Genomic DNA, 21542 nt, shown 5'->3' on the forward strand with positions numbered 1-21542 from the left:
CCTACACAAGGAAGGCCCAAAAGTGGTTACAATGTCGGCCATTGCCGCGGTTGATTTCCATCCAGCAGCACCCTTTGACCATTCCTCCGAAATGTTAGTGTGAGGTTTGAGAAATCAAATGTTACAGGCCCCAAGCTTTGAAGCCATTGGGTCCCCAACACAATGTCGGCACCTCGCAAGGCCAACGGATAAAGATCCAATGTGAATGTTTGGCCTTGCACCTTCAATTCCACACCTTTAATTTCACACCTCCATAAATAAAATCCACTCGCAATGTGGTGTTATCTCTAATCGTCACATCGAACATTTCCGTGGGTTCCGACTCAAGCCCAATCTTCCTAAGGAGCCTCTTGTCAATGAAGTTGTGGGTGGACCCGATGTCGATCAAGATTCTCATTGTGGTTTTTTTGACTACACCGTTCACCCACAAAGTCTTTAGCGCGGCTATCCTTGAATAGGTGTGGAGGGAGATTTCGGCTATCATGTCTCCACGGGTGGCTCCTCAGCTACTTCTCCTTGATGTCTAGCGACACCTTTATTTTCAGCTACAAACTCATCCTCCACATCCTCCAATCCATCTATTAGTATCACCGATCCCATTGGTTTAGCGTAGCGATGCCCGATTATAAACTTCTCATCACAACAAAAGCAAAGGCCTTTGGCTCTTTGTTCCTCCACTTGAGCAAGTATGAGTGCTCGTCTCGGACCTCTAGGTGCGTATCTCACATCTTGGGATGGCTTCAGGGGTACTCGAGGAGGCACCATTGCATCAGTGGTTCTAGGTACTCCAGTAACATTTCCTACCGCTTTGGTTGGTTGAACCAAATTGCGGCTTCCTTGGCTTGTCCAACTCTATTTCAGGTGTAACTTTATAGCCTTGTGTTTGTCTTCCATGAGTACCACATCTTCGAAGGCCTTCTTTAAAGTTCTAGGCCTTAAAGCTCTCTCGTCGGCTTGTATGTCTCCCAGCAACCCGGAGATGAAGATGCTACGAAGTTGCTAATCCGTCCATGGGGGATGACATCGGCTACTTAACCTCTCAGATTATTCTTGGTATGCCCTAACTGTGGTATTTTGCATCGTCTTTGAGAGAAGAGTATTGAAGTCTTCATACCCCAACGCTCTAAATCGCCGCGTGATATCGGTGCAAAAGTCAGCCCAAGTTTCGATAGCCTCATTGGCATTGGCTGCTCGAAACAAATGAAGCGCCGCATCTTTAAAGTGGAAGCTCGTAAGCGTCACCTTGTATTCTTTCGCCGTACCTTGTTATGCAAAGAATTGCTCCGGCCTATACAACCAATCAATTGGATCACCACCTTTGAACTTAGAAAATTCGAGACGCACAATTTGCCCACGAATGTCGTTGTCTCGATCCGTATCATGTCCAAGTCCTTGTCTAACCGGAGGAGGATGCACCATGAATGGTTGATGATCCCTCCTTCAATTTTGATTATCTCGCCATGGTTCAGGTTCGTATTGCCCTGCTCACGGATCTAAATCTCCAAGGTGATCTCCATAGTGGTTAGCTCGTCGGATAGGCTCACCTGCAACTGGGCTTGGTGGAACCATCCTTGCTTGTCTTTGCCCATACGTGATACGATTCGGACTTCACCGACGTCGTCTCGAGTTTGGATTGAGTTTTAGGATAAGATTGAGTTTTAGGATAAGATTGTGTTTTAGGATAAGATTGTGTTTTAGGATAAGATTGAGTTGTTGGTTAGCCTATAAAAGTATGTGTAGGGCAACCAAAATTATTATTGATTATTGAGAATTGAGTTTGCCTTGCCTCCTTCATCTTCTTCGCTTATCCTGACGTTCGTCCACTAAACGAACGATATTTCGAGATCCCCATCTCCGATTCGCCTGAAACTAGATCCGTTGGAAAGCTCTTTTCAGGGCCTACAACATATCAAAATTTCACAGCGATCCAACGGCGGGATATTTAGGGATCTTATCTCAAAGTTCCGTGCAAGATCGTAACAATCTGGTATCAGAGCCATAGCACCAAAAGAGGGTTCGTATCAATCTGGTATCAGAGCCTATAGCCGAGGAAGGATCGTAACAAGTTGGTATCAGAGCCACCGTTCCTCGGACAAGCGCTTCCAATGACGATCACTCGATCTAATAGGAATACGGAAGAACCTAGCGTTCTATCCATGTTGGGGTCTATTTCCAAACAGATTGCCATCAACAAGCAAATAATGATGGAGATGATGCAGGAAATACGGGCATGGACGAAACCTTTTTCAACAAGCAAGGCAATCACAAGACAGCATTGGGAACCCTCCACAACATACCCAACATCCTCCACGGCCTCCCCGTTCATCACAAAAATAGGGGAAAGTTCGGCTATCCAGCAAGAGCGAGATTCTACACCTCGACCTATGGTCAGCCGCAACGAACTGCCACCGGCTACAATGAGATCCTCAACCATTGTAGCAGCCCTCGGAACCTCCACATCTTCCCATGCACCGGAGACCTCGTCGACAAACCGCGAAGTGCTGGCTACGCCACACCTGGTCGCTGGATATCCCTCATCAGGAATCCTCATCGGTGGTGAAGGAGATGATCCGAAACCGCGAATTTCGACACTTGGGCGGCCTTTCACCAGCTCCCTTTGCAACCACCGTGAGTCGGCAACTAAGAAGAAATCGCATATGGCCTCCAGCGATCTTCTACCATTCTCCTCGGTCAATCGACAGTCGACCACGACAGCTTCGTCACCGGTGATGACGTTGCAGCTCCCTGCCAAGCTACAACTCAAAGGAAAAGGCCACGATCTTCCACCCATGGCAGCTGAAGGTGCAGATGTGGCTGGACATCGAGGAGAAGAAGTTGAGGAGCAACAACACGTGGAGGACACGAAGGCCGAAATCTCCCTCGACGCCTATTCGGGGACAGCCGCGCCAAAGACCTTGCGGGTGAACGGTGTAATCAAGAAAACCACAGTGAGAATCTTGATTGACACTGGGTCCACCCACAACTTCATTGACATGAGGCTCCTTAGGAAGATTGGGCTCGAGTCGGAACCCACGGAAGGGTTCGATGTGACGATTGGAGATGGCACCACCTTGCGAGCAGATTCTATTTGTGGAGGTGCAGAATTGAAGGTGCAAGGCCAAACTTTCACATTGGATCTTTATCCATTGGCCTTGCAAGGTGCCGATATTGTTTTAGGGACCCAATGGCTTCGGAGCTTGGGGCCCGTGACCTTTGATTTTATAAGCCTCACATTGACCTTTTGGAGAGATGATCAGAGAGTGTTGTTGGATGGAAGTAAACCGCTGCTTGAACTTTCAAAAGAAAGGGAGCTCGCTTCTTTCTCGGCACCCACTTTTCCTTTCTTTTCAGATCTACGAAGAGCCAGTGCAGAGGATAGTGATCTGGTCCGACTCATGGAGGAGTTGAGAGAGAACCCCTCAAGCAACCCCGAGCACGAGGAGCGCAATGGGTTAGTACTAGAGCACGGGCGAATTAAGGTACCTCGAAACGAAGAGCTACGGAGGCTATTGATGGCACACTTCCATGATACTCCTATAGCAGGTCATGAAGGGGTATTACGTACTTACAAGCGGCTGGCCCAAAACTGTACTTGGACTGGGATGAAGACGGACGTGAAGAAGTATGTGCGTGAATGTCAAATCTGCCAACGAGTCAAATCGGAGGCACTCAAGCCTAGCGGGCTACTGCAACCACTACCGATACCAGAGCGTATTTGGGAGGATATCTCCATGGACTTCATCGAGGGGCTGCCGGAAGTTCGAGGACAATCGGTGGTGTTTGTTGTGGTGGATAGACTGAGCAAGTACGCACATTTCATAACATTGTCTCACCCGTTTTCAGCAAAAAGGGTTGCTGAAATTTTTGTTCGGGAAGTGGCACGCTTGCATGGGATGCCTAGGACGATCGTGTCAGACCGGGATCGCATCTTCATAAGTGAGTTTTGGTCCGAGTTTTTCAGATTGCAAGGGACTCAAATCAATCTTAGTTCAGCTTATCACCCCGAGACGGATGGCCAAACCGAGGTGGTGAATCGTGGACTAGAGCAATACTTGCGATGCTTTGTGGCGGATCGACCAAAGGATTGGGTCAAATTTCTTCCCTGGGCTGAGTGGTCATACAATACCGCTCATCACTCAAGCATTGGCATGACCCCATTTGAGGCGGTTTATGGGCGCACTCCCCCTGTCTTGCGTGCCTACGATAGACTCGCGGCGACGGATAGGACTGAGCTTGACTTGGAGCTTGCTGATCGAGATGAAACATTGAGACGGCTCAAGACTCACCTAGCCACAGCACAAAACCGCATGAAGCAAACGCATGACAAAGGCAGACGTGAGCGAGAATTTGAGGTGGATCAATTGGTGTTCGTTCGAGCTCAACCGTATCGACAATCCACATTGAGGCCAATTTTGAACCAAAAGTTGGGATACAAGTACTATGGTCCGTACCGAGTGCTACAACGAATCGGTCCAATAGCTTACCGATTGGACCTACCTGAAGGAACCAGGATACATCCCGTCTTCCATGTCTCGGCATTGAAGGCCCAGATCGGGCCTAACCATGTAGTGGGTTCGACCTTACCCGAACCAATGGAGGAAGATGGCTCCAATGAGCCGGTTCGAGTCCTAAGTCGTAGGAGAAGACGCCAAGGATCCAGATTAGGGACTGAAGTGCTGATTGAGTGGTTGGGCAAACCTACTGACGAGTCTACATGGGAGCTAGAGGCAGACATCATGGATCGCTTCCCAAATTTCAAACCTTGAGGACAAGGTTGCGGAAGCGTGGTGGATTGATACGATTCGGACTTCACCGACGTCGTCTCGAGTTTGGATTGAGTTTTAGGATAAGATTGAGTTTTAGGATAAGATTGTGTTTTAGGATAAGATTGTGTTTTAGGATAAGATTGAGTTGTTGGTTAGCCTATAAAAGTATGTGTAGGGCAACCAAAATTATTATTGATTATTGAGAATTGAGTTTGCCTTGCCTCCTTCATCTTCTTCGCTCTCGTTCCCTCAATCTCCCCGGCGACGCCGCTTCTAATCTCCCTCGACAGGCCAATCACCCTAGTCCCTTAGGAGTGGCCCTCTTCTCCCCCTTCTTCCAATTTATCCATCGCTATCCCTAACCTTTCCATCATCCATAACCCTTCCACCATCACTTTTACACCGGTGCCACCCCATCAACACCGGCCCTCCACAATCCACCATTACCTAGGATTTCGTGCCTTCATCCACGGAATCCAAAACAGAGTATCCTGACGTTCGTCCACTAAACGAACGATATTTCGAGATCCCCATCTCCGATTCGCCTGAAACTAGATCCGTTGGAAAGCTCTTTTCAGGGCCTACAACATATCAAAATTTCACAGCGATCCAACGGCGGGATATTTAGGGATCTTATCTCAAAGTTCCGTGCAAGATCGTAACAATCTGGTATCAGAGCCATAGCACCAAAAGAGGGTTCGTATCAATCTGGTATCAGAGCCTATAGCCGAGGAAGGATCGTAACAATACGGTGGTGGTAGCAGCAGCTCTTGTGGTTGCAAATTTTGAATCGATTGCGGCGGGTTCATGGGAGTGGACTCACGTCATGGGGTCGATAGTGTGTTCCCGTTCGCCATGGCTTCCCTTGTCGCCCGTAATACCTGCATCATCTCCATCATCATTTGGTTGTTGATGGCCATTTGTTCGGAAAGAGACCCTAACACGGCTTGAACACTAGGTTCTTTCATATTCCGATTTGGTCGCATGGTTTCGCGGGTGGAAGTCCCTATGATCGTTGCTCCCTCCTCTATTGGGAGAATCTCTTCTTCCTCATCTCGCCATGCAGCCATAGCTCTAGGGGTCATCATAGGAAGCACATGTCCGAGGAACGGTGGCTCTGATATCAGCTTGATAAGATCTCCCCTTTAGGCTAAGGTTTGATCTATTTCGATTTTTAGATCTGGATAGGATCTGACATGGAACTTTGAAAATAGATCCCAAAAGATTCTGCCGTTAGATCGACTTGACATTTTGATATGTTGTAGCCCCGAAAAAGAGCTTTCCAACATATCAAGTTTCAGGTGCATCAAGTGTAGAGATCTAAAGATATCATCTGATTAGTAGATAAACATCAGGGGGTCTGTCTTAGGATCCGTGAATGGAGGCACGAGATCCTTGATGATGGTGGTTGGTGGTGGACCGACGTTAATGGGGTGGCACCGGTGAACAAGTGGTTATGGAAAGGTTAGGGAAAGTGTTGGATAGATTGGAAGAAGGGGGAGGAGTGGGCCGCTCCGAAAGGACTTGGGTGATTGGTCGGTCGAGGGAGGTTAGAAGCGGCGTCATCGGGGATCGAGAGAACGGGAGAGAAGAAGACGAAGGAGTCGAGGCAAAATACTCAATTCATCAATAATCACTCCATGGTTGCCATCCACATCCTTTAGAGGCTAACCAAACAATTCAAAAATAACCCTAAACAGTACATTTTCATCGACTATGTTCAAACGCGCCCAATCATGTTCGAACGCACCTATTTCCCACTTCTCTGGATTTGCGAACGCGATACAGGCATTCGTAGTGCGTTCTAGCGCACAATTCGCACTCTTTGGATATGCGAACGTGATGCAGACGTTCACAACCGTGTTCGAATAAACTCCACCCGCGTTCGAACGCAACATACAGAAAACTTATTTTGTTAAGAATTAAACATTAAGACAAGAAGCAAAGACACCCCTAAAGTAAATCTATGCTCGAGACGACATCGATGAAGTCCGAATCATATCAAACTTTTCCACTCTTTTTGCTCTTAAATTCCTTTACCCTTTTATTTGTCTCAGAAATTGACCATAATAAAAATTCATGCATTGCCACCACCTAGGAAAACTTTAAGAGACCATCTATATCTTCTATATAGTGAGTAAGGTCTGAAGGGCATGTATAATTACTTCTCTAAAATAAGATAGTGGTAAACAAATATAGTATTCAAAAACAAACAAAATCCTTAACATCTTCAATGTTTTCACTTGGGGATAATTTCTGAAGAGCGTTTTCAATGGCTGCATGTTGTAGCTTGCCCCTACCTGGAAAATGATAACTCACAAAGTCGGGAGATACATCAGTCCCATTGTAATCAAATTTAAAAGATGCCTCCACAATTGGTAGTCCAGTGATTACCGCCATATCTTCTTTTGTGAGCTCAAGAAGAAGATGCCTAACTCTAAAATACTTGTTAGGCTTCTAAGAAAAGACTAGTTCTTCAACTAATGGCATGTTAACATTCACGCTAAGAAATTCAATAAGCTGAGCAAATGATGTCTGAGAGAGAATCTCTATATGAGGTTCTCTAATATATTTATGTGTTGCCTCCATGAAACCTCTAGTATAGCACCGTGATACGAGTTTAACAACATGCTCTACATTCTCATTATTTCTCATTTCTTCCTTTATTTTCTTAGGCTTGGGCTTTCCATTTACATAATTTTAGAGCGAACATTTAGTGGCTTTGCTTTGAACTTGTAATATTAATTGGGATCTCTTACCACTCATTACAGTAGTAGTTTTTCTCTTAGAAATCTTCATAGAAGTCATCTTTTTTTCAGATTATCTACAACATTGGTATATATTGCAAAGAATCAATAATGATAAGAAAATTTCTATGCCTGTATTGGAAAACATAATATGTATTTACACATATTATAATATTTGATCACTAAAAAGATATATATGATAAAGAATGTATCAACTATATTAAAAAGCTGATAAAGAAAAGATAATCTAATTCTAAGTATCATATCTATATACAAAGAAACTAATAAAATATTTCTACTGGCTAGATGAGAATAGAACATATAGAACGAGAATTTTAGATATAAACCATAAGTAAAATAAAAGATTGACTTACAAGACCTACTTTTGTCTCTATAAAAGATTTAACAATAAGAAATACTTATACACTGTGAGACTCTCATGCCACCAAATAAGAGCTGGTGAAGTAATCAGACATTAAAAACCAACTAAAGTACTAAAACAAAATTTTTGATATTTATGAAGGAATGAAGTTACGTTGAAAAAAATAACAAACTTATGTAGTAGTACATAATATAATATACAAGAATAGTATATAATATATTCATAATAAACAAGTATGCAAAAGAGATCATGAGAGAGAATATGAGGTACATTAATTGATTGATAATCCATGGACAAGTTAATCACAAACTAATTCATGGAAATTTAAAAAGTGCAACCAATTCAACAAATAAAAATAGTCAAAATTACAAATTAGATATATTTTATTTTGATCAAATTAGATCAAATATTTTGCTTTTAATGTGAGTCATGTGATGGCAGAGTCTTTGATTTGCATTTAGCGAATCATTGCATTAAGCATTAATTTGTGCACCCTGAAAAGGAAATCATAGAAAATCTAGTGCTGGAGCAGTACTTCGAGCTAAAGATAAAAGCGTAGTAGATACAAATTGAATTCTATCTTTTGTTCCTATTTTTCTTCCCCAAGAATGCCAGACATCTATCATTTATATGTAAATTATATCTCTGACGACATAGAATATTGCTAACTACTGAGCACTAATTCTAAGATTGAAATGTTCTATGAAACTATATTTATGTGATTATTTCTTTTCAACGCAGCTACCATATTACCTTTGGCGTCTCCAACATCCTCATGTGATAAAAATTTCAATATATGTGGATCAGTAAGACTTAGATATATGAGTTGTATACCACAAATACACTGTCAGAATAGTAGAATTCACAAAAATATGCCAAATTAGGATGCATGCATAGAGCAATACAGACATTTTTATGAATGTCAGTGGTTTAGAACTTTAGAAGGCCTTCTAAGTGTGGTTTCATTGCGTTTGGTTTTATGGTTTGGAAAATATAGCTGCTATAAATCAGAATTTATATACTAAATTTTGCTGACTTTTTATGAAATATAGGACATTTGCGGCTAACAACATGATCTGAACTTCGAACTCAAAGGTATCTATGTGGTAATAATCAAGAGTTTGTATATCAAATTTTATGAAGTTTGGAAGTTTGGACAAATGGATCAAAAGGTAAGGTTGTACCAAATTTCATTGATACTTGGGCTTGTACCATTAAATGAAACATGGATTGCTTTCGTATAGATCATTTAGTAACTTCTTGTGGTGGATGATAATAGGATAAATATTCCTAATGAAATCTGCAATTGTTGGTTAAGGCATTTGTTAAAATAGTTATATTTTTCTTATTTCTTTGGGCCAACTTTTTATCTTTTTACAATATTTTACTGAATTTCAGATCTTTAATCTGATTTTGGTGTTGATAAAACTCTTCTCCAACTTTGATATGATTCGGACTTCACCGATGTCGTCTCAAGCACGGATACACTTTAGGAGTATCTTTGTTTCTTATTTTAATGCTCAATTCTTAAGAAAATAAGTTTTTTGTAAGTCGCATTTGAACGCAAGTGGAGTGCGTTCGAACGCGGTTGTAAACGCCTACATCACGTTCGCACATCCAGAGAGTGTGAATTGTGTGTTCGAACGCCGCATTCGAACGCGTTATGAACGCCTGCATCACATTCGCAAATCCAGTTAGTGGGAAACAGGTGCATTCGGACACGCATTCGAACGACTGCATCGCGTTCGCAAATCCAGAGAAGAGAGAAATAGGTGCGTTCGAACATGATCGGGATTATTTTTGAATTGTTTGGTTAGCCTCTAAAGGATGTGGATGGCAACCATAGAGTCATTATTGATGAATTGAGTTTTTGCCTTGCCTCCTTCGTCTTCTTCGCTCTCGTTCTCTCGATCCTCGGCGATGCCGCTTCTAACCTCCCTCGATCGGCCGATCACCCTAGTCCCTTAGGGGTGAACCTCTCCTCCCCCTTCTTCCAATCTATCCAACACTTGCCCTAACCCTTCCATCAACCATAACCCTTCCACCACCACTTTTCACCGGTGCCACCCCATTAACGCTGGTCCACCTCCAACCACCATCATCTAGAATCTCGTACCTCCATCCACGGATCATAATCAGAGCCCCTGATGTTTGTCCACTAATCGGACAATATCTCGAGATCCCTACATTCGATTCGCCTAAAACTTAATTTGCTGGAAAGCTCTTTTCTAGGGCTACAACATATCAAAATTTCACATACATCTGATAGCGGCATATTTCTGAATCTATTTACAAAGTTCCATGCCAATTCTAGTCCAGATATGAGAATTAGGAAGAGATCGAACCTTAGCTCAAAAGGGAGATCGTATCAAGCTGGTATTAGAGCCATCGTTCCTCGGGCACGTGGTTCCTATGATGACAACTAGAGCCATGGCTACACGGCGAGATGATTAAGAAGAGATTCTCCCAATAGAGGAGGGGGAAATGGTGGTGGGTACTTTCACCCACGGAATCGCCCAGTCTAATCGGAATACGGAAGAACCTAGTGCTCAAGCCGTGTTGGGGTTTCTTTTCGAACAAATGGCCATCAATAACCAGATGATGATGGAGATGATGTGGGAATTACGGGCGACGAGGGAAGCCATTGTGATCGGGAACGCACTATCGACCCCACGACGTGAGTCCACTTCCATGAACCCACCGCCACCGGTTCATAATTTGCAACCACAAGAGCCGCTGCTGCCACCACCGTATGGGCAAAGGCAAGCAAGGATGGTTCCACCAGGCCCAATTGTAGGTGAACCCATCCGACAAGCGAACCACTATGGAGATCACCTTGGAGATCAAGATCCGTGGGCGGGTCAATACGACCCGCAACCACAGCGAGTTAATCAAAATCGAAGGAGAGATCATCAACCATTCATGGTGCATCCTCCTCCGGTTAGACAAGGACTTGGACATGATCCAGAACGAGACAACGGCATCCGTGTACAAATCGTACGTCTCGAATTTCCCAAGTTCAAAGGTGGCGATCCGATCGATTGGTTATATAGGATAGAGCAATTCTTCGCATACCAAGGTACAACGGAAGAATATAAGGTGACGCTTGCGAGCTTCCACCTTGAAGATGCGGCGCTTCATTTCGAGCAGCCAATGCCAATAAGGCTATCGAAACTTGGAATGAATTTTGTGCTGATATCACACAGCGATTTGGAGTGTCGAGGTATGAAGACTTCGATGCTCTCCTTTCAAAGACGGTGCAAAAGACCACGGTTAGGGCATACCAAGAAGAATTTGAGAGGATAAGTACCAAATGTCATCCCGATGGACGGATCAGCAACTTCACAGGACCTTCATCTCCGAGCTGCGGGGAGATATACAAGCCGATGTGAGGGCTTTAAGGCCTAGAACCTTAAAGGAGGCCTTTAAAGATTCGGTGCTCATGGAAGACAAACACATGGCCATGAAATTACTCCTAAAATAGAATTTGTCAAGCCAAGGAAGTCGCAACCAAGATCAACCAACCATAGCGGTAGGAAATATTACTGGAGTACCAAGAACTATTGCTGCAATGGTGCCTCCTCGAGCACCCGTGAAGCCATCCCAAGATGTGAAGTACGCACCTAGAGGTCTAGGACAAGCACTCACACTTGCTCAAGTGGAGGAACGAAGAGCCAAAGGCCTATGCTTCCATTCTGATGAGAAGTTTGTACCCGGGCATCACTACGCTAAACCAATGGGATCGGTGATGCTAATAGATGGATTGGAGGATGTGGAGGACGAATTTGTAGCTGAAAATGAAGGTGTGTAGGACATCAAGGAGAAGTAGCTGAGGAGCAACTCGTGGAGGACATGATAGCTAAAATCTCCCTCCAGGCCTATTCGAGGACAGCTACACCAAAGACATTGCGGGTGAATAGTGTAGTCAAGAAAACCACAATGAAAATCTTGATTGACACCGGGTCCACCCAGAACTTCATTGACAAGAGGCTCCTTAGGAAGATTAGGCTCGAGTCGAAACCCATGGAAGGGTTCAATATGACGATTGGAGATGGCACCACATTGCGAGCGGATTATATTTATGAAAGTGTGGAATTGAAGGTGCAAGGCCAAACTTTCACATTGGATCTTTATCCGTTGGCCTTACGAGGTGTCGACATTATTTTATGGACTCAATGGTTTCGAAGCTTGGGGCCCGTGACATTTGACTTTACAAACCTCTCATTGACATTTTGGAGGAATGACCAGAGAGTGCTACTGGATGGAAATCAACAGCTCATTGAACTTTCACATTCTCTTTCTCAGCACCCACTTTTCCTTTTTTTCTCAGATCTGCGGAGAGCTAGTGTAAGGGATAGTGAACTGGTCCAACTCATGGAGGAGCTGAGAGAGAACCCATTAAGCCACCCGAGCACGAGGAGCGCAACGGGTTGGTACTCAAGCGCGGGCGGATCAAGGTACCCGCGGACGAAGAGCTACGGAGACTATTGATGGCACACTTCCATGATACTCCTATAGCAGGCCATGAAGGGGTCTTACGTACCTACAAGCGGCTGGCCCAAAACTGTACATGGACAATGATGAAGTCGGACATGATGAAATATGTGCGTGAATGCCAAATCTGCCAACGAGTCAAATCGGAGATGCTCAAACCTAGCGGGCTGTTGCAACCACTTCCTATACCGAAGCATATTTGGGAAGACATCTCCATGGACTTCATCAAAGGGCTGTCGGAGGTCTGAGGGCAATCAGTGGTATTTGTTGTGGTGGATAGGCTGAGCAAATATGCTCATTTCATAGCATTGTCTCATCCGTTTTCAGCGAAAAAGGTTACTGAAATTTTTGTTAGGGAAGTGGCGCGCTTGCATGGGATACCTAGGACGATCATGTCAAATCGAGATCGCATCTTCATAAGCGAATTTTGGTCTGAATTCTTCAGATTGCAAGGGACTCGAATCAACCTTAGTTCAGCTTATCACCCCGAGACGGATGGCCAAACCGAGGTGGTGAATCGCGGACTGGAGCAATACTTGCGATGCTCTTTGGCGGACCGATCAAAGGATTGGGTCAAATTCCTTCCATGGGCCGAGTGGTCATACAATACCGCTCATTACTCTAGCATCAGCATAACCCACTTTGAGGCAGTTTATGGGTGCACTCCCCCGGATAGACTCGTAGCAGGAGATAGAACAGAGCTCGACTTGGAACTTGCAGATCGAGATGACACATTGAGACGGCTTAAGATTCACCTAGCAACAAACCACATTGAGGTGGATCAATGGGTGTTCGTTCGAGCTCAACCATACCGACAAACCATATTGAGGCCAATTTTTAACCAGATGTTGGGTTACAAGTACTATGATCCGTACCGAGTGCTACAACAAATCGGTCTAGTAGCTTACCTGTGGGACCTACCTGACGGAACTAGGATACATCCGGTCTTCCATGTATCGGCATTGAAGGCCTAGATCGGGCCTAACCATGTAGTGGGTTTGGCCTTGCCCGAACCAATGGAAGAAGATGGCCCAATTGAATCAGTCCGAGTCTTAGGCTGCAAGAGAAGACGTCATGGATCCAGATTGGAGACTGAAGTGCTGGGCAAACCAACTGACGAGTCTACTTGGGAGCTAGAGTCAGATATTATGGATCGCTTCCCAAATTTCAAACCTTGAGGACAAGGTTGTGGAAACGTGGTGGATTGATATGATTTGGACTTCACTGATGTCGTCTCGAGCACGCATACACTTTGGGGGTGTCTTTGTTTCTTGTTTTAGTGTTTAATTCATAAGAAAATATGTTTTCCGTAAGTCGCGTTCGAACACAAGTGGAGTGCGTTCGAACGCGGTTGTGAACGCCTGTATCACGTTCGCACATCTAGAGAGTGTGAATTATGCATTCGAACGCGCTATGAACGCTTGCATCACATTCGCAAATCCAGAGAAATGGGAAACAGTTGCATTCGGACGCGCATTCGAATACTTGCATCGTGTTCGCAAATCCAGAGAAGAGAAAAATAGATGCATTCGAACGCGATCAGGCGCGTTCGAACGCGGTCGGTGAAAATGTACTATTTAGGGTTATTTTTGAATTGTTTGGTTAGCCGCTAAAGGATGTGGATGGCAACCATAGAGTCATTATTAATTAATTGAGTTTTTGCCTTGCCTTGTTCTCTCGATCCCTGGCAACGCCGCTTCTAACCTCCCTCAACCGGCCGATCACCCTAGTCCCTTAGGGGTGGCCCTCTCCTCCCCCTTTTTCCAATCTATCTAACACTTGCCCTAACCCTTCCATCAATTATAACCCTTCCACCACCACTTTTCACCGGTGCCACCCTATTAATGCCAGTCCACCTCCAACCATTATCATCTAGGATCTTGTGCCTCCATTCACGGATCCTGATTAGACCCTGATGTTTGTTCACTAATCGAACGATATATCAAGATCCCTATGTCCGATTCACTTGAAACTTGATTTGTTGGAAAGCTCTTTTCTGGGGCTACAATATATCAAAATTTTATGTCGATCCGACACTGGCATATATTGGGATCTATTTATAAAGTTCTGTGCCAATTCTAGTCCAAATCTGAGAATTAGGAAGAGATCGAACCTTAGCTCAAAGGGGAGATCGTATCAAACTTCTAATCTTTCAATCATTTTTCCTCGTCCCTACCCTGGCCAATCTAGCCTCTCTTTTTATTAAGGTTTAGTATCAATAAAGATAAGACTAACTAAAAAATACTCCAACCAAAATGTGATAAGTATTAGAAGCAATGTCTATAAGTCCAATCATCAGATTACCACACAGTTTTGCACAATAACATTAAATACCATCTTCTCATTGACAAATTTAGATATGATTGACTATGAGGTAGAATTCTTGATCCTAGTGGTAAAAAATAAGTGGTGCCATGATTGTAGAAGATAATTTGTGAGAGATGGAGAAGAAGAGAGAAAAGAAGGAGAAAAGGATTTTGGGGCTTTGGAGGCTTTTTGGTTGATGATGACTTAGAGCTCCAGGTCTATTCTCGAGTGGCCAAAGTCGACGGATTTGTGGAGATGAGGAGGTGAAGAGGAGGGGAAGAGAATTTTAGTGATTGATTTTGCCAATACAATAACTTTTAACCCAAAGTTGCAAATGGGTTAAAAAAAACTGCAATTCAATTGCAAATAACCATGAGAGCTTCACTCTTAGCTCAATTTGTTGGGATGAGGATGCGCTCTGAAGATGAAAATATTCACTGCATTTGACCGAGTGTGCATTTTCTCCTTTCTCTTTCACCCCAAGCTCGCTTGTAGGAGTGTAAGCGAGTTGAGCATTGAGCTAAAGGCCCAATCCAATTAACTTAACTAAATCGGGTCAATTCCCTTGGATTCAAATCTAGCCAGACCCAAATCCAACACTTAAGGGATGAAGGTGAGACTCAGGTTACCCAAGTTTGCCTCCTTCATCTCGAACTCCTTCATCTCGAAGGGACTAATGAGAGAGAAAAAGAGAGGGGGAGAGAGAGAGAGACATCGGCGGTCTCTGTTGCTAACAGTCTGCAACCGACGGTGGGAGGTCTTCCAACCATGGTCGATGGCGACCAGAGCCACGAGGGCTCCAAAGGTGAACATTTACTACATGAGGCCAACAATATGAGACTTCTAAATTCATTTAGGGATTTAGTAGCAATGACATTACTTTATTTTCATTACAATTAGTTTAAATCAAATAAAGCAATTTTTTTCTTTTATTTATTCTTGCATTGTATACTTAGGAAGTATTAGTTAGGTTTCGTGTATCTCAAGCGTATTGAGGTATATGACTAGTCATGATTCCAATTTCTAGTCGTGACACCTTACTTATGGAAATATTGGTGCCCATGATTGTACAAATAATTTTGGATGGAAAATCTAACAATAAGAACTTGGTGTGATTTACAAGTAGGTTTAAGAGGGTAAACTATAATAAGCCATATAATATAACATACATTGTACATAACATGTCTATTGTAATTTGCTATTACTAAAATGACCTAAAACTTTCTTACTTTGCTATCTGATTACAATAAGTGTCTTTAACCTTCAAGTTCCTTATAACTATTAGAGACTTTTAGTTATTAGTCTAATGGTCTAAATGTTTATTCTAATATTTATGTTGCTTCGTAGGATTTGAATTTTCTAACTTGAGTTATGTAGACTGATAAGTCACGGAACGATTCCTTCAAGATCTAGATTTATTGCAGGAAGTAGTTCGCGCCGAGGGAAAATATTCATCAAATATTCTCTCATAGTCGAAAAATTATGAAACTAAGTGGAATAGATTCGTAACTTCCTGATTTATGTTTTTTTTATATTTATGCCCTTTGCAGATTCAAACTACAACAGGGATGAAATTATAATTTAGTACGGATGATGGTGGTGGTTACAAGTGAAGTGGATGTTAGGGTTATGGATGATAATGGAGATAAGGGTGGATGGTGGATGTTGTTAAGGGATAAAGACGAAGGGGAAGAAGTCGTTGAGATCCCAAGGAAGAGGGAGAACTCGACAGATGAGGGAGATTAGAAGTTAGGAGAGACCTTGCCAACGGTAGAGGTGGTAGGTTGGTGAAGAGGGAGAAGGGAGATTAGAGTAGAGAGAATAGAGAGAAGATAGGAGACAAGAAATTAATAATCTAATAGCATAACAATTTTGGCTGCCATCCACACCTTTATAGAAGCTAGCTTGTTAGGTTTTTATTTGTTGGCAATTGTGTACAAAATATTCTAAGTGTATTTTTTCATGTATATGAGCTTTACACAAGTCTAGAATATCTCTGATTTGAAGAATTGTAAGAGTAGTGGTGAAAAGCTGTTGAGTTCACACCGCGTTCACAAACGCGTTCGAACACGGTGCGTTTAAAAACACGTTCGAACGCGGGTACTGCGTTCACACAGACAGAGAGCCGCGTTCACACAGACAGAGAGCCGCGTTCACAAACGCATTTGAACGTGGGTGCTATGTTCATGTTACGAACCCTCTTTTGGTGCTATGGCTCTAATACCAGCTTGTTACGATCCTTCCTCGGCTATAGGCTCTGATTCAAGATTAATACGATCTTGCACGGAACTTTGAGATCAGATCCCGAAATATCCCGCCGTTGGATCGCTGTGAAATTGTGATATGTTGTAGGCCCGGAAAAGAGCTTTCCAACGGATCTAGTTTCAGGCGAATCGGAGTTGGGGATCTCGAGATATCGTTCGTTTAGTGGACGAACGTCAGGATACTCTGTTTTTGGATTCTGTGGATGAAGGCACGAAATCCTAGGTAATGGTGGATTGTGGAGGGCCGGTGTTGATGGGGTGGCACCGGTGTAAAAGTGATGGTGGAAGGGTTATGGATGATGGAAAGGTTAGGGATAGCGATGGATAAATTGGAAGAAGGGGGAGAAGAGGGCCACTCCTAAGGGACTAGGGTGATTGGCCTGTCGAGGGAGATTAGAAGCGGCGTCGCCGGGGAGATTGAGGGAACGGGAGCGAAGAAGATGAAGGAGGCAAGGCAAACTCAATTCTCAATAATCAATAATAATTTTGGTTGCCCTACACATACTTTTATAGGCTAACCAACAACTCAATCTTATCCTAAAACTCAATCTTATCCTAAAACTCAATCTTATCCTAAGGTAAATCCAAGCTTGAGACGATGTCGGTGAAGTCCGAATCGTATCAATCCACCACGCTTCCGCAACCTTGTCCTCAAGGTTTGAAATTTGGGAAGCGATCCATGATGTCTGCCTCTAGCTCCCATGTAGACTCGTCAGTAGGTTTGCCCAACCACTCAATCAGCACTTCAGTCTCTAATCTGGATCCTTGGCGTCTTCTCCTACGACTTAGGACTCGAACCGGCTCAGTGGAGCCATCTTCCTCCATTGGTTCGGGTAAGGTCGAACCCACTACATGGTTAGGCCCGATCTTGGCCTTCAATGCCGAGACATGGAAGACGGGATGTATCCTGGTTCCTTCAGGTAGGTCCAATCGGTAAGCTACTGGACCGATTCGTTGTAGCACTCGGTACGGACCATAGTACTTGTATCCCAACTTTTGGTTCAAAATGGGTCTCAATGTGGATTGTCGATACGGTTGAGCTCGAACGAACACCAATTGATCCACCTCAAATTCTCGCTCACGTCGGCCTTTGTCATGCGTTTGCTTCATGCGGTTTTGTGCTGTGGCTAGGTGAGTCTTGAGCCGTCTCAATGTTTCATCTCGATCAGCAAGCTCCAAGTCAAGCTCAGTCCTATCCGTCGCCGCGAGTCTATCGTAGGCACGCAAGACAGGGGGAGTGCGCCCATAAACCGCCTCAAATGGGGTCATGCCAATGCTTGAGTGATGAGCGGTATTGTATGACCACTCAGCCCAGGGAAGAAATTTGACCCAATCCTTTGGTCGATCCGCCACAAAGCATCGCAAGTATTGCTCTAGTCCACGATTCACCACCTCGGTTTGGCCATCCGTCTCGGGGTGATAAGCTGAACTAAGATTGATTTGAGTCCCTTGCAATCTGAAGAACTCGGACCAAAACTCACTTATGAAGATGCGATCCCGGTCTGACACGATCGTCCTAGGCATCCCATGCAAGCGTGCCACTTCCCGAACAAAAATTTCAGCAACCCTTTTTGCTGAAAACGGGTGAGACAATGTTATGAAATGTGCATACTTGCTCAATCTATCCACCACAACAAACACCACCGATTGTCCTCGAACCTCCGGCAGCCCCTCGATGAAGTCCATGGAGATATCCTCCCAAATACGCTCTGGTATCGGTAGTGGTTGCAGTAGCCCGCTAGGCTTGAGTGCCTCCGATTTGGCTCGTTGGCAGATTTGACATTCACGCACATACTTCTTCACGTCCGTCTTCATCCCAGTCCAAGTACAGTTTTGGGCCAGCCGCTTGTAAGTACGTAATACCCCTTCATGACCTGCTATAGGAGTATCATGGAAGTGTGCCATCAATAGCCTCCGTAGCTCTTCGTTTCGGGGTACCTTGATTCGCCCGTGCTCTAGTACTAACCCATTGCGCTCCTCGTGCTCGGGGTTGCTTGAGGGGTTCGCTCTCAACTCCTCCATGAGTCGGACCAGATCACTATCCTCTGCACTGGCTCTTCGTAGATCTGAAAAGAAAGGAAAAGTGGGTGCCGAGAAAGAAGCGAGCTCCCTTTCTTTTGAAAGTTCAAGCAGCGGTTTACTTCCATCCAACAACACTCTCTGATCATCTCTCCAAAAGGTCAATGTGAGGCTTGTAAAATCAAAGGTCACGGGCCCCAAGCTCCGAAGCCATTGGGTCCCTAAAACAATATCGGCACCTTGCAAGGCCAATGGATAAAGATCCAATGTGAAAATTTGGTCTTGCACCTTCAATTCTGCACCTCCACAAATAGAATCTGCTCGCAAGGTGGTGCCATCTCCAATCGTCACATCGAACCCTTCCGTGGGTTCCGACTCGAGCCCAATCTTCCTAAGGAGCCTCATGTCAATGAAGTTGTGGGTGGACCCGGTGTCAATCAAGATTCTCACTGTGGTTTTCTTGATTACACCGTTCACCCGCAAGGTCTTTGGTGCAGCTGTCCCCGAATAGGCGTCGAGGGAGATTTCGGCCTTCGTGTCCTCCACGTGTTGTTGCTCCTCAACTTCTTCTCCTCGATGTCCAGCCACATCTGCACCTTCAGCTGCCATGGGTGGAAGATCGTGGCCTTCTCCTTTGAGTTGTAGCTTGGCAGGGAGCTGCAACGTCATCACCGGTGACGAAGCTGTCGTGGTCGACTGTCGATTGACCGAGGAGAATGGTAGAAGATCGCTGGAGGCCATATGCGATTTCTTCTTAGTTGCCGACTCACGGTGGTTGCAAAGGGAGCTGGTGAAAGGCAGCCCAAGTGTCGAAATTCGCGGTTTCGGATCATCTCCTTCACCACCGATGAGGATTCCTGATGAGGGATATCCAGCGACCAGGTGTGGCGTAGCCAGCACTTCGCGATTTGTCGACAAGGTCTCCGGTGCATGGGAAGATGTGGAGGTTCCGAGGGCTGCTACAATGGTTGAGGATCTCATTGTAGCCGGTGGCAGTTCGTTGCGGCTGACCATGGGTCGAGGTGTAGAATCTCGATCTTGCTGGATAGCCGAACTTTCCCCTATTTTTGTGATGAACGGGGAGGCCGTGGAGGATGTTGGGTATGTTGTGGAGGGTTCCCAATGCTGTCTTGTGATTGCCTTGCTTGTTGAAAAAGGTTTCGTCCATGCCCGTATTTCCTGCATCATCTCCATCATTATTTGCTTGTTGATGGCAATCTGTTTGGAAATAGACCCCAACATGGATAGAACGCTAGGTTCTTCTGTATTCCTATTAGATCGAGTGATCGTCATTGGAAGCACTTGTCCGAGGAACGGTGGCTCTGATACCAGCTTGTTACGAACCCTCTTTTGGTGCTATGGCTCTAATACCAGCTTGTTACGATCCTTCCTCGGCTATAGGCTCTGATTCAAGATTAATACGATCTTGCACGGAACTTTGAGATCAGATCCCGAAATATCCCGCCGTTGGATCGCTGTGAAATTGTGATATGTTGTAGGCCCGGAAAAGAGCTTTCCAACGGATCTAGTTTCAGGCGAATCGGAGTTGGGGATCTCGAGATATCGTTCGTTTAGTGGACGAACGTCAGGATACTCTGTTTTTGGATTCTGTGGATGAAGGCACGAAATCCTAGGTAATGGTGGATTGTGGAGGGCCGGTGTTGATGGGGTGGCACCGGTGTAAAAGTGATGGTGGAAGGGTTATGGATGATGGAAAGGTTAGGGATAGCGATGGATAAATTGGAAGAAGGGGGAGAAGAGGGCCACTCCTAAGGGACTAGGGTGATTGGCCTGTCGAGGGAGATTAGAAGCGGCGTCGCCGGGGAGATTGAGGGAACGGGAGCGAAGAAGATGAAGGAGGCAAGGCAAACTCAATTCTCAATAATCAATAATAATTTTGGTTGCCCTACACATACTTTTATAGGCTAACCAACAACTCAATCTTATCCTAAAACTCAATCTTATCCTAAAACTCAATCTTATCCTAAAACTCAATCTTATCCTAAGGTAAATCCAAGCTTGAGACGATGTCGGTGAAGTCCAAATCGTATCAGTTCACACAGACCGAGAGCAGTGTTCACAAACGTATTTGAACGCAACATGAATAATTCAAGCTATCGCGTTCGAATGCACTTGGGCCCGTTCGAACAAACCTAAGATTAAGTCAGGCCGTTCGAACGCACTCGGGCCGCGTTCGAACGCACCTATGAAGTTTGCAATTTATTGGATTTTCGTGAGTACGGATAAGACTTGGATTTGGCTCTATCTTGAAGATCATATATAAAGATTGTGATGCCCTATCTCTAGGGTAGTTGAAGAAGCATTATTGAAGGAGATTTTTTGAAGGTATATCGGTTTTTCAACGAACAAGGTTCTTCTCATCTACAAGAATTTAATCTTTCGTCTTAAGGGCTATCTAGACGAAAGATTAATCTCGAGGGCTACTGAGATTGGACTTCAATCACAACTTCAATCACAAGAAGTAGTGATTTCTCTGCTTTCGTTCTTAATATTTCTTCTGACTTTTATTTAAGCGAACGAACGATATCATTGCCTAGAGGTT

The 21542-nt window shown here is 44.4% G+C and overlaps 2 protein-coding genes across 2 annotated transcripts; one reads left to right on the forward strand and one right to left on the reverse strand.

The window, feature by feature from the left end:
* The first annotated feature begins 1883 nt into the window (after positions 1-1883).
* LOC140776286 (uncharacterized) lies at positions 1884-4912 on the forward strand. Its single transcript, XM_073119945.1, has one exon. The coding sequence runs from the start codon at positions 2106-2108 to the stop codon at positions 4764-4766; it is 2661 nt and encodes an 886-aa protein (XP_072976046.1). The 5' UTR covers positions 1884-2105; the 3' UTR covers positions 4767-4912.
* Positions 4913-17521: 12609 nt separating this feature from the next.
* On the reverse strand, positions 17522-20895 carry LOC140776333 (uncharacterized). Its single transcript, XM_073119998.1, has one exon. It carries the CDS (start codon positions 20270-20272, stop codon positions 17612-17614), a length of 2661 nt encoding a protein of 886 aa, XP_072976099.1. The 5' UTR covers positions 20273-20895; the 3' UTR covers positions 17522-17611.
* Between the last annotated feature and the right edge of the window lie 647 nt (positions 20896-21542).

Source organism: Typha angustifolia, chromosome 14, assembly GCF_048772165.1.
Source record: "Typha angustifolia cultivar Huaian chromosome 14, ASM4877216v1, whole genome shotgun sequence".
Lineage (NCBI taxonomy): Eukaryota > Viridiplantae > Streptophyta > Magnoliopsida > Poales > Typhaceae > Typha > Typha angustifolia.